The sequence below is a fragment of the Dermacentor andersoni genome, chromosome 11, assembly GCF_023375885.2.
Source record: "Dermacentor andersoni chromosome 11, qqDerAnde1_hic_scaffold, whole genome shotgun sequence".
Lineage (NCBI taxonomy): Eukaryota > Metazoa > Arthropoda > Arachnida > Ixodida > Ixodidae > Dermacentor > Dermacentor andersoni.
In genome coordinates, this window is record NC_092824.1 from 18,595,425 (window position 1) to 18,608,077 (window position 12,653).

A 12,653-nucleotide genomic window follows, 5' to 3' on the forward strand; every position below is an offset into this window, starting at 1 on the left:
CGAATATGATGCTATGCCAGACAATGACTTCCTAAATTTCAAGTGTGCTGTGGGTGCCATGCTGGTTCTCAATTCCCAGTACTGCATCATTTATTGTAAGTGATAATGAGGGTTTTCCTTTAGTTTCATTATCAAAAATGCCTATTTTTGTTAGCTTTTAATTACGCACCCACTTGTACTTCACATATATTTTTTTACTAAGGCTGCTCTATGTATGCTCTGTCTGAAACAGTCGAAAATTTTGCTGCTGTTGACTCTTAACGAACGAAGGCTAATGGCACAAATGAGGCCGAAGTCGTTCATGGAGTGGGTTTCGTAAGAACACTGAGGGAAATATCAACAACACCACGTTGGCTCACCATGGCATCCGAGTCGACAGCAAGCTTCTTGAGGTGTTTCCAGAAGTTGCGGGTCAGCCAGTAGGCTTCTTCCTCCTTGCCGCAAATCTTGGTGAAGACTGATGCGATGCTCCTGATGTGCTGGACTTCTTCGTCCGACATCTATCGTGAGAAAACATGGAAAAGTGGCAATTCATAACCTCCTCAAAAAGAAACAGTACAGAGGTGTGGACCAGTTGGTACGTAGTCATAGTAATGCAATGGTGTGAAAAAACAAGAGTATGCAGATACATGTCTGCATGCCACACATTTTGTGCGTACTGATGAGCTCATTTTTTTCACGCCATTGCACCTATCATACTTTTGAAAAGCACTGAGCATGCATAATTTCTCTCAATTACAGGAACCAAATGGTTCGTGGGGTTTAACCCCTTACATGCCTGGCTGAATTGGATTCGTATGCACGTTCCTGGTAAAAACAGCCAAGGACAAGCTGAGCTTGTCGAAGATACTGTTAATTTTTCTTGCAATGTCGTGAGTGAGCTTTCATCTATCCTTTGCCGTACTTCTGGCAAATTACAGCACAGATTACATATGAGCAAGATGGAATGACGATGGTGAACGTAATAAGTGTGGAGCCAAATTGGGTCATTAAATATGGCACCATTGGTCTCATTGTAGAAAAGCTGGCTTCAGCTGTAATTTAAATGAGTCGAAAAATTTAGTGTTTGACTTAAGGTGGCCCATAGTTTCTCCATGTCACCCACTGCAGTATCCTATTGGCTATCGCACTGTGCCACTGACCTAGAGGTCGGTGCTTCAATACTGGTCACGGCGGCCACCTTCCAATGGGGGCAGAGTGCAAAAACACTTGCGTACCATCCAGTGGGTGAATGTTAAGGAATCCCGGGTTGTCAAAATTATTCCAGAGCCCCTCCCCGCCCCTATTGTGTGCCTCATAATGAGATTACAGTTTTGGCATTGTGGAGCCCCTGAATTTAATTTACTCAATTAGTTTCTCGATGCACCCGGCTTGTCGTCAAAGAGCGAAAGTGAAGATGGGAGCAGTGCTTCTGATCACTTTCATGCTGTGAGGTGGTACGATTACAGCGAAGGCCCCAAATAACACAACGGACGAAGGAAGGCGGCACGGGACAACCACGCGTCGCCTTTCTTCGTCCGTTGTGTTATTTGGCACCTTCGCTGTAATCGTGTATAACCAACTCGCCCATGAACACATGCTCAGCGAGGTATGAGCACGATGCAAACAGGGCCACCCGAGGGGGGAGTGGCACACCTACCTCACTTTCTGTTTGTGTCGTGTGCAGTTAACGAAGAAGTGACCCACTTTTCATACAGATAGCTTCACTTTGGAATAAAGGTCCAGATTTCAGATAAACAAATACTTCAACTACTACCTGCATTGTTTTCCATAAAGGATTCCACAGTAAAAAAAAGAAAGGCCACTTGTGGTCAGTACTCAGGATATAGCAAGCATGGAAGGGGTTGTTAGCAAAGCAAGACTCAGGGCATAAGAGACACTGTAGTACAGGGCTCTGGATTAACTTTAAACACCTGGGTCGCTTTAATGCGCACCTAAACAAAAGTACACAAGTGTCTTTTGCATTGTGAACCTATCAAATTCTTGCAGTGAATAAGTTTTGGCATAGGAGGTCCCGTTCAGTCTTTGACCATGGGACCTCCTGCTATGTAGTATACCATATGTGTGAACAGTTTTGTATGTGCAATAAAATGGTTCCGATCGAAACCACGACCTTGTGTTCAGCCGCTAAACGCACTAGCTACTGAGTCTGTATGACAGGTGCAACAACTGTCATTAACCGTGGCACAAAAGTTCTGTCTTTCTATTGCTATAGCAATTATATGGACACTTCAAGTAAATTTTTGCCATCGGTGCCACCGTGAGGTTCTGCATATATTTAGGTATATGTATGCTACATGCCATACCACGCAACACAACACGTGGTATATGCGGGTTGTGTTGCTACACCATTCCATCAATAAAGTGGCTCATACCAGGTTATACATTCCTGACAAAATTATTGCTCAGAATTGTGATAACTGTAGCCCACAAACAAATGTCATGAAACAAATCACCGACAGAACGTGCCTTTTATCTTACGTCTTCTTAAAAATTAAAAGTGCGAAAGAATAACAGAACTCAAACCTGAAAATGATGTAATTTTATTGGCACGGCTGTGCACTACTTCCGGGATCAGCCCAAGAGAGAGGCTCGAAACATACCCGATGTGGAAAGGTGGTGGTAAACTTGCCAAGGAACATGTTGGCTTTAATTAATAACCATAGGTGAAATTATCCGATAGCATGATTCAAACGGAGGACCCCTAGCACAACAGCTCGTTGTATTACTTAGCTTACGTTTACTTCAGTTCATACCGTCACTACAGCTAGGTGTCTTACACTTTGTGTAATAGTATTCTAACATGTTGCTGTATCATTCATTGCTTCGCCCTTATGGTGAAACAGTGATATGCTTGGGTTCTTTACAATTTTCTTACGAAGCGACTTAAATAATGGTGTGTGCGGTAAATGTGATGCAATTTTCTACATCATGATCACGTTTGACTGCTTGAAAGATGTACGTGTATGTTTGCTTCCATGAAATTTCCTTTTCGGTCCCATTATCTTGGGAGTCAACCGTTGATGCCCCTTGTGGGCCACCTCTACTGTTAGGATGCCAATTATGACATAGAGCAGGAAATCCAGCTTTGTGGTAACAATGTAGGCATACACTTGCATTCAATGGTGGCGGTGATGTTGCTGCAAGCAGGGTTAGCCCTGCAGACTTGGCTGGCAATCGGGCCGCTTCGGCGTCTTGCACAGTGTCACGAATACGTGTTGGCCACGAGTGGCTCACAGAAATGCGAGGAGAATGTGCCACAACTCCTTAGGCACTATCCCCATAATCCCCTCCCAGAAAAAAAACTAACTTTTCAGCATGCTCATGAGGAAACCCTCCTTCTTCTCATGCTATCTAGAATTCAAAATCATCATCCAAGTTTTTCCCTGCTACTCTTAGTGCTTTACACATGTTACAAGTGTTGAGGGAACACCTGGGCAATCCCGATGCAGGCACCGGCAGCAACTTAGGTTGCGTCAGGTAGCTAGTTGTGTGGCACAGATAAGTGTATGGACACATAATGAGCTAAAAGATCCTATAACAGCTAACACTGCAAAATGGACATACACTCCTCACTGCAGCTATCTTTTATTTGAAATCGGTCCTGTGAAGATGCGGTACATGCAACTCTCAACCACGCACAAGGTATCGTGGGTGTTCCATGTAGTAAGCAAACTTCAACCCTGTCAAGCACTGTGTGCAAAACTGTGTACACCAAGATCGTGCATCAACAGCAAAAGCATTGATGAAAGTAATGATATGTAAAACGTGTTCCATACATCTTGAAACACTTTTGATTGGAAAATTGCTGCAAGTTTGAATAAGATGTACAGAATAGTTTTAGTAGGACAAGTGGGAAAGTAGACGGTTGAGTATTTTTTGCTCGGTGTCAGTACATAGTATATAGTGAGTTCACTTGTTCCATCGTTTTCCAAATGTATTGCACCAGGCATTATCTTCAAGTGGCAGGATAGCTGCGTTTCAAGACTGCTGGGCATGAAATAGCTGAGGCTCTTATATTTTATGCACCTGTAGAGAATTTTCGCATGGAGTCCACATTCTGTAAACTTGACAAAACTCACTAAAGAACTCAAAATTCTTAATCTATACTGCAGCTCTATGCTTCTTATGATTCTGAAGATGCAAGAAATGTGGTGAAAGTAAGTTTTCAATCAACAGAATTATTTGCCTCTTTAAACGGCTAAAAAAGAAAGTGTTGCATCTTAGGAAAAGATACCAATGGCATACTATTCATAGTCTTCTGGCGTTAGGCTACTTTTTTGAAGTGCAGTCAGTTATAATTGGCTAAGCTCAATTATTCAAATTTTCAAATATTTGTTTTAGTCCATAAGTTTCATTGCAAAAATTGTCGAGCGTGCTGAGGAACACCCAAGTGAGTTCTCTAAACAATATAATCTTTTATGTGGTCATTTTTTATGGGCTCTAAAGAATGCCAGTGAAATACAAAAAAAAAAAAAAGAAGCAGCGGTGCAACCCATCTCATGATGACTGCCAACGGTAATGCATATTCACTTAATAAATATAGCGACACAAGGTATTGCCACTGTCGAAAGGAGTTATGTACGAGGCCTTTACTGCAGCGGGACACCTCTTTTGCACTTCCCTAAGAACACTCGGCGCTATCTAGTGCCGCTGCTGCAAAGCCCGCACGTGACCTCGGAAATGCATGGCACGATAGTGCCTGCGAACGTTGAGAAACGCATCATGCGACAGCTGGGCTCCTCTTTCTCACGCTTCTTTCTGGACACGCTGCGCCATCTGGTGGCGCTGCCGGGAAGTCTGCACGCGGCCTCTGAGACAAGAAGCGTGGCGCACCAGTGCCTGCGGAACACCGAGAATCGTTCCCTCGCTCGGCGCGCACTCGGTGGCACATACTCAGTGACCAAAGTTGGCGAGTCGTTCACTAAAAAGCAGCGCATACCCAGTGCATTTATGGTGCAGCTTGCAAATGGCAAATCGGCTCTGTGGAATTCCACGAGGTAGAGGAAGGTTCACTAAAGGGCAACTCCGGTCTTTATTTTTTAACCATATTAGGATATCGTCGTTTTCACATTGCATTGACAGTCCTTTCACCGGCAGGGTGGTTCCATTTGCTTAGAAAGTCGTCAATAATTGCAAATGACCAATAAACGAGATATCGAAACCAACATGGGTAGCTGCTTCGTGTGACATCACAATGAGTAAATGACGTCAGATCCTACTTTACCATAATGTAAACAGGCAGAATGCATGCTAAACACGCAGTACACATGGCACTAATGCCAAGGAAGCGAAGCTGATGATGTCTCCTGACGACACAGGGAGCTTTTACGGAGTTTTGAACTAGACAGCAGTGTTTTAAGTGACGATTTTAGCGACAATTGCGGTGTAGTCTCTGACGTCGCGAACACAGGGTGGCCAGTAGAAAGTCATGAGTCTGGAACGCAACTAATCTTTAAAATTTATTTTCAGGAAAACTAAATGACTTGCAGCCATATAGTTTGGCACAGATAATCAGAGTGCAAAAGAGAATGTATATTCAAAGATCAGTGGACATTGAAAAATCACCGGGGTTGGCCTTTAAACTACAAATTGACAACTCTGAAGCTTTGTTTCTTAGCAACCTGTGTGGGTTTCCTTTGTAGCTTGGTGCTACACATGAGTGGATGTCAATATTTCCTTTCGTGAACCTTCCTCCACCTTGCGGAATTCCGCAGAACTGATTTGCCGTATTCACTGTACTTGTGGTTCGAGTTGTTGATTAACTCGCCTCGCGTTGTGATCTGCTAGCCTCCCGGTTAGCTCAGGTAGCAGAGTGACTGCCCAGGAAAGACATTGGTCCCAGGTTTGAATCCCGGAACAGGAAGAATTTTTCTTCAACTATGAAACTCTGTTTCTGAGAAACCCGTGTAGGTTTCCTTTGTAGCGCCGAGCCTGCAAATGCATAGGGTTGCTGTCAAATCCGGATACTGACCACATAAACAAAGGTTTAAAGGAAACAAAGCAGGTTTTGGCTCCCAGCCTTGTTCACAATCTCATCTGATTAATTGTTGGCCATATGCCCAGCAAAGTTGAATGAAATATAAGGTATGCAAAATTATTTAATGAATTAATTCTGGGGTTTTACGTGCAGAAACCTTAATCTGATTACGAGGCACTCCGTAGTGCCTCCGGATCAATTGTGACCACCTGGGGTTCTTTAATGTGCACTCAATGCACGGCACACGCCATTTTTTTGCTTATGCATTTTGCCCCCATTGAAATTGGCCACCATGGCCGGAATTTGATCCCATGACCTTGTGATTAGCAGCGCAACACCATAGCTGCTAAGCCACCAAGGCGTGTAAGGTATGAACAAAACTCGTCTGGTTTGGCATGACCATGGCACAGTTGTATTTTGTTTATTTTAAACATTTATTTCTATGATTGGTGCAGGAGTTTCTTACACAGCTATGCTAAAGCAACGTTTTTGCTTGGGAAAGTTTGAAGATATTCACAAAAAAAACGGAGGCAGGCTATTGGCACAACTTTCCCTACAATAGAAGGGTATGATCCCTGCGTTTCTTATGCTGCCATCATCAAATCTCTGCCTTCTTTGTTTATTGTGAGTACAGATGGCCCACACTTCCACCTGCAGCATTAGTGTGGTGGACTGTGAAGCAAAGATAGCGGTATTTCTGCGTTGGTCGCAGAGACAATATTTACGAGTAGTGGCAGCCATACGAGAGGCACATGGTGTTTGTTTATCCTCCCGTACTGAATCTCAGAGCTGCTGTCCCATGCCGTTGTAGTGTCAACATAAGTCTCAAGCGCTTTCAGCTGTCTTAAGCATTACATTACCTGCTGTTCGATGTCAAGGTGCAGCCTCCCTTCACCCACAAGGTACATGAGGGCGATCGTGTCAGCCTGTGGCGTACCATTTCTAACGACCCTCATCACCTCCAGAGCGCGCCTCAGGTCGTTGTACTGGTCCTCTTCGTCTTTTTCAAAACTCGTAATGTTTTCCTCAAATGTGGGCAAAATTCCTGGAAAGGAAGTTGGAAAAGGTGAGCATAAATTGGGACTGCTTCTGTAGCTTGCTCACCAGCTATAAGTAGGCACCCTGGAAGCAACAAAAACAACTGGCACTATTTGGTTCTTGACTTAATGACCGAGAAGTACTATTGTGGTTAGTTGACTTGAAATTCCAAGACCCCTGGAAGAGTACTTGAAGGGCCGTTGTTAAAGAGGTGGTCGAGCTAGCCTAAGCTCACCAGCAAGAAACACAAGCACCACCTCCTTGCTGTGACTCAAGGGCTCCCAACTTTATCTTCACTGCACTTTTCGGATACATTTGAAGGGCATGACCGTATAGTCACTTGAGTGCAGGGCGTCGGAACGAATTGTTTTTCATTCTGGTTTTAGTTTCGTTCCACAGAAAAACCTTTCATTCCAGTTCTGCTCCGGAATGAAAAAAATAAAATGATCCGTAATGGTTCAAAACAATTTTTGTTCCCATGCACAAAATTTCGAAGCAAGTTAAGTAATGATAAAAACATAGTATTTATTTTTCTCAGTAAGAAAATTATGAATTCTGAGATCATATGCAGTGCCTTGAGTCAAGGTAGTAAGCATGATCTTAGAAGCAACTTGTCATCGAGTGTACTCGCCGAAATGTGAGACTGCTGTTCTGACAAAATGAACTTAAACAAACATAAATGAACCATAAACTTTGTAAGAAAGCATTGATATCCGTAGAAAACAAAGCGATAAGATCTGAAGAGGGTAGGCCCTGGGTTTTCCTACAATGCCAATCTGCTAGTGCAGCGAGTGACAGGCTTAGATTAGTGGAGTGCTCGATTGGCTATCGCTTACACTACCCCTGCTTAAGACATACGTGCTAATACTGACGTTGCCTGAAGTTGGTTGTTTGTGATTGCTGACTTTCCCATTGAACCGAAAACTGATAAAAAATGTTTCAGTTTCACTCTGAAATGAAATAATAAATAACGTTTCGGTTATCATTCCGCACAAAAATATGCTTTTTCTTTTTCATTTCGGTTTTCGCTCCGTTCTGACACACCACTTGGATACGTATGTTTAGCGTCCTCTTCACTATTGACCACTGTTATCCAAGTCGTACAAACTCTACCATGTTCTTCTCGTGCATAAAGGCATAAACTTGGCAAGTGTCGTGGTTGACAGAAACTTACAATGTATAATAATTTTATTCTAAAGTGCCAGATACCACAAAAGCCAGACCTAGCGACATTGCAACTACTGCGATGTCACAACATGCACAGACAAAAGTTTGCTGAAGTTCTGTAGAAGTAAGGCCAGGTATGATGAAGTTGCTCATAGAAACAAATAACCAGAGCTGCACTTGCATGTGGCAGCTGCAGTGACAGCTGTCATAATGTAGCACCCTCCTCGATACCGAAAGTGGCTTGTAGGAACAAGCTTTATGGTAAAGTTTTCAGAACACTCTCACGTTTGTCAGTATACATTCTAGAGTACAGAAGGGTTGGTCCTTCAACTAACGCAAAAGGAGAGACGAGTTGAAAATATTATGTCCTTTCAAGTTTAATGCTTTATAAGCACTTCAGACTTTGGTAACTCGCAGATTTTATTACAAGACTATTATTGCCCCAGTTGGCCAGGCCGCCACAGGACAAAGACATGCGGCTCGGCTTTCCCAAACCTTTTTATTACCTGGGGCCTACACTGCACCAACCTTGAATGACGTATGCCAGTGAAATTTTAACTCTAATCAGCACATCTGGTTTGTTGCCATCACTAACTGTACTGCCCTTTTTCTGGCATCAACTTGCATCAGCTGGACTTTATATCTGAAAAGTTAAAACACATGGCTGTCATGCTGGCACTACATAACAGTGCTGGTGTGCGGGGCCAGGTGACAAACTCTCTCGAAGAAGTCACTCCACAAGTGAACTATGGATAACTCTTACTTAGTCACTCTGTCATATATATGTAAGCAGTTTTTTACTACATCTATCCTCTTTTCACTCCCCAGCCCATCCACCCCAACTGTTGACTGCCTTTCAGGTGTCAGTAGATTGCGCTAGACAGTTACAGTGCAGTCAGCGGTAATTTCCCCTCCCTTAATTCCTTTATTTATTTCAATATATGTCGACAGTCCTTCTGACACCTTAGCAGTGTGAAACAAAGAAAGCCTCAGCCTGCAGCCAACGTTTCGAAAAGTGGAACTGCATTCGTCAAGGTGTTTTGGACAAGTCACTATTTCGATAAGCCCCCTGGTCGAAACGTCGGATGCTCAGAATTGTTTGCCCGCTGCTGATCTTTGCGTCTGTATCTTCCGTGTTTGTTTTTTGTTTGTCTGTGTTCCTTTGTCTTGTGGCAGTTCAAGTATGTGATAACGTAGGGCAAGGTTTACGACAGCTTCGACTAAAACTACCGATTCGTAAACTTTACTGTGAGAGGAGTAAGTAGATATTTCCTCACAGATCTATAACCTACTACACCCAAAACTGCGGATGTGCCAAAGTAAAATTGCTAGTGAGTAGCCGAAATTGATGATAGCGATCGAGTACCCCGTTATGCACATGCTTAGATCATGTTGCTTAGCAATTTCTGCATAGTTTCAAAACGCGATAAATTTAATTTATGGCACGAGCCAAGATGATCAACGATGCATGCGCACAGGTGAGGATCTGGAAATATTTATTAATTAAAAATACAAATACAGATCGCAAACTGCACAATCGGCGATCCACACCTGGCTATCAAAGCAGTGAAACTTCACTACGGTTATCTAGTACGACTTGTCATCCACCGGAGCCAGACGCTAAGAGGCGAACAGATGTGCTTCTGCACGCCGTAGAGGCGTTCGCCGATGACTTGTTTATCTAACAAGTGCGGGCTATTTGCAACACTTGGGAGCTCGTCCACTAAAGCACTCGGCGGCGTAAGGTAGTACGGAAAAGAATTTCAGCGAATTCGGCAACAGCGAGCATGCCAGGAGGACCGAGACAATGGGAAAACTGACACCACAGCATGCGACATGCGAGCAGACGACAAAGCAAGATGGATTCCGCGTCGTCCTTTTTTTTTTTCTTCTCTTGTGCGAGGGCTCACCTAGCAACACTTTCCAGACGGTCAGCCGATGAACCGAGGGCAGACAAAACTTGCGACAGAAATTGGAAAGCTTCTTCAGGTCTATGGGCTTCTCGCTGAGCAATATTTCGAGCGATCTGTTCTCGTTTATTCCACGAAATCCGACTTTGTCATAGTAGTGCGCTCGAAAGTTCATCTCAGCTGCTGCCATGACACCAGCTGGATGAGCGAGTCACGACCATAGCGCCATTTACGAGAGAGCGGCCATATAGGGGCGCGAGACACTTGTGTGACATTTAATCATTAGCAAGCTAGAGCAAGAAATAAATAATTGTGTATTTACACTAATACAAAAGTTCAGCACAATGAACAGTTACGTTTAGTATATCAGAATGCACAAATTAGTTTTCATAACAAAAGCAAGCTGGAAAGCGAAATCAAAATTATGGTGGATATTGATGATGTTTTAAACATGGCAGATCTAACGTATTCTTTTGTCTCTTGCCGATTTCAATGCATGCGCTTTATGGTACAGTGTACTAGAATAGGGGCAGTGTGTTCAGGCTATGGTGTACTGGAATGGGGCAGTGTGTCGTCCATGCAGCAAAACAATGGCAGAACGGGGACGCTTCTGCAATGACGCTACCAGTTGGCGCTGCAATCGACAAGCATGCTTAGCGCGCGAACTTTAAACATGTTGTGCAAAATTTTCTACATTTATGAGCTGAGACAGTTAGTTCAATACAATTGAAATTAACATAATTAACAAAAAATAAACACTACCAACTGTAAGAATATATCAAAGTGGCATCTAAGTTTGCACGTTTCCAACCACAAATCATGCAGCGTAACCTGATTGTCTTCTCAGCGTTTCGGTTGCAGAATACAAACACTCGTCCACTAATTCCATTCGGTAAGCACGCATATGTTTCTAGTATTTCGAATCACACGACGATATGGAGCCCGGAACACACACACACACACACACACACACACACACACACACACACACACACACACACACACACACACGCACACACACACACACACACACACACACACACACACACACACACACACACACGCACGCACGCACGCACGCACGCACGCACACACGCACACACACACACACACACACACACACACACACACACACACACACACACACACACACACACACACACACACACACACACACACACACACACACACACACACACACACAGAGAGAGAGAGAGAGAAAGAGAGAGATATCTAGAAATGCAGCGCTTCCCGTGCACATAAATAATGTACAAACGCGTCAGGGAAAAACCACAACAAGCAATCAGCGAGCTCCGTACGTACATGCATGGCCTCCGCGACCACCATAACTACCAATCCCGGAGGCCCTGTGTTGCACCGTTATTTTCGCTATTGCCAGGAATGCTCCAAGCTGCAGCGACAGGTGGAGCTGCAGCTTGAAACTTTTTTATTAGCGTAAATACACAAGTACTTAATTCTTGCTCTGGCTTGCTGATGCTTAAGCGCTGGGTGCACGCACGTGGCAGCAGACGACCCCAAATGGAGTCCGCTGCTGCCACGCATGATGACGTCACAAAAAAAGTTTAATAGAAAATACATAAAATGCTAACATTAGCTTTTTGTTGTTAAACGCACTATGCCTAAATAAATAAAGCATTTATATTATGCTGCGTTTTAAAATCGAAAATGACTGTCGGCGCCTACACGCGCGTGCACGCAGTGGAAGGACCGTTGTGGTTCCTTGTGGCTGTGTTGTGTACTGTAGTACAGGAGCACTGTGTAATATCTACGAGTAGGAATAACGTTGCCGTTATGAAGCTACAGAAGCTTCGAACGAACTGTACTGCATCCACGAAACAGCACGACATGTCGCCTGATTTGAACTGTCTGTTCCGAAGAGTCGTGGTAACACAGCGCCGGCTGCATATGGTGCCGACACGGATAATGCATATTGCAGGGTGTGTCATATTGTTAGTGTAGCTGGAGCCCAATACTATATACAATTTATTTACAGGGAAGCTAACGGAAGGCCGAAATGGCGACGCTATATCAAGCGGGCCCACGTCGTCTTCTTCCTCCTCACTGCAGCCTCACTGTGGCGGGTGTTCCGTAGCATCACCCCCGGCGGTAGAAGCACCGTCCCGGTGCTTAACCTACACATCCGCGGTGAAAGGTGTCTGGTATGGCTTTAGTCTCGCCACGCGAACGATGTCACTTGCAGCCGACGATGACGCTGACAGGTCGGTGGGGATGACTTCATACGTGACATCGGTCACTTGTCGCACCACACGGTATGGGCCAGTGTAGCGCGACAGCAGCTTTACGGAAAGGCTCACACGTCGAATGGGTGTCCAGAGAAGCACCAGAGAACCCGGAATAAAGTGCACGTCGCGATGGTGGCAATCATAAAGGCGTCTCTGATGCTCCTGTGAGGCCTCGAGACGGGTGCGGGTGAGCTGGCGTGCGTGGTAGGCGTGTGCGATCGCGTCGCGGGCGTATTCAGTGGTTGAACGTGTGGCCGAGGGCAACAAAGTGTCCAAGGGCAACGCGGGTTCTCG

The 12,653-nt window shown here is 44.4% G+C and overlaps 1 protein-coding gene across 1 annotated transcript in view; it reads right to left on the bottom strand.

The window, feature by feature from the left end:
- Positions 1 to 10,302, bottom strand: part of TBC1d7 (TBC1 domain family member 7) — a 44,056-nt gene extending 33,754 nt beyond the window's left edge. Inside the window, exons 1-3 of the mRNA XM_050167293.3 lie at positions 10,096 to 10,302; positions 6,841 to 7,025; positions 360 to 500 (exon numbers count right to left, since the gene is read on the bottom strand). Of these exons, the coding sequence (XP_050023250.1) occupies positions 360 to 500; positions 6,841 to 7,025; positions 10,096 to 10,285 (516 nt within the window). The 5' untranslated portion in view covers positions 10,286 to 10,302. The remainder of the gene's footprint in view (positions 1 to 359; positions 501 to 6,840; positions 7,026 to 10,095) is intronic.
- Positions 10,303 to 12,653: the final 2,351 nt, after the last annotated feature.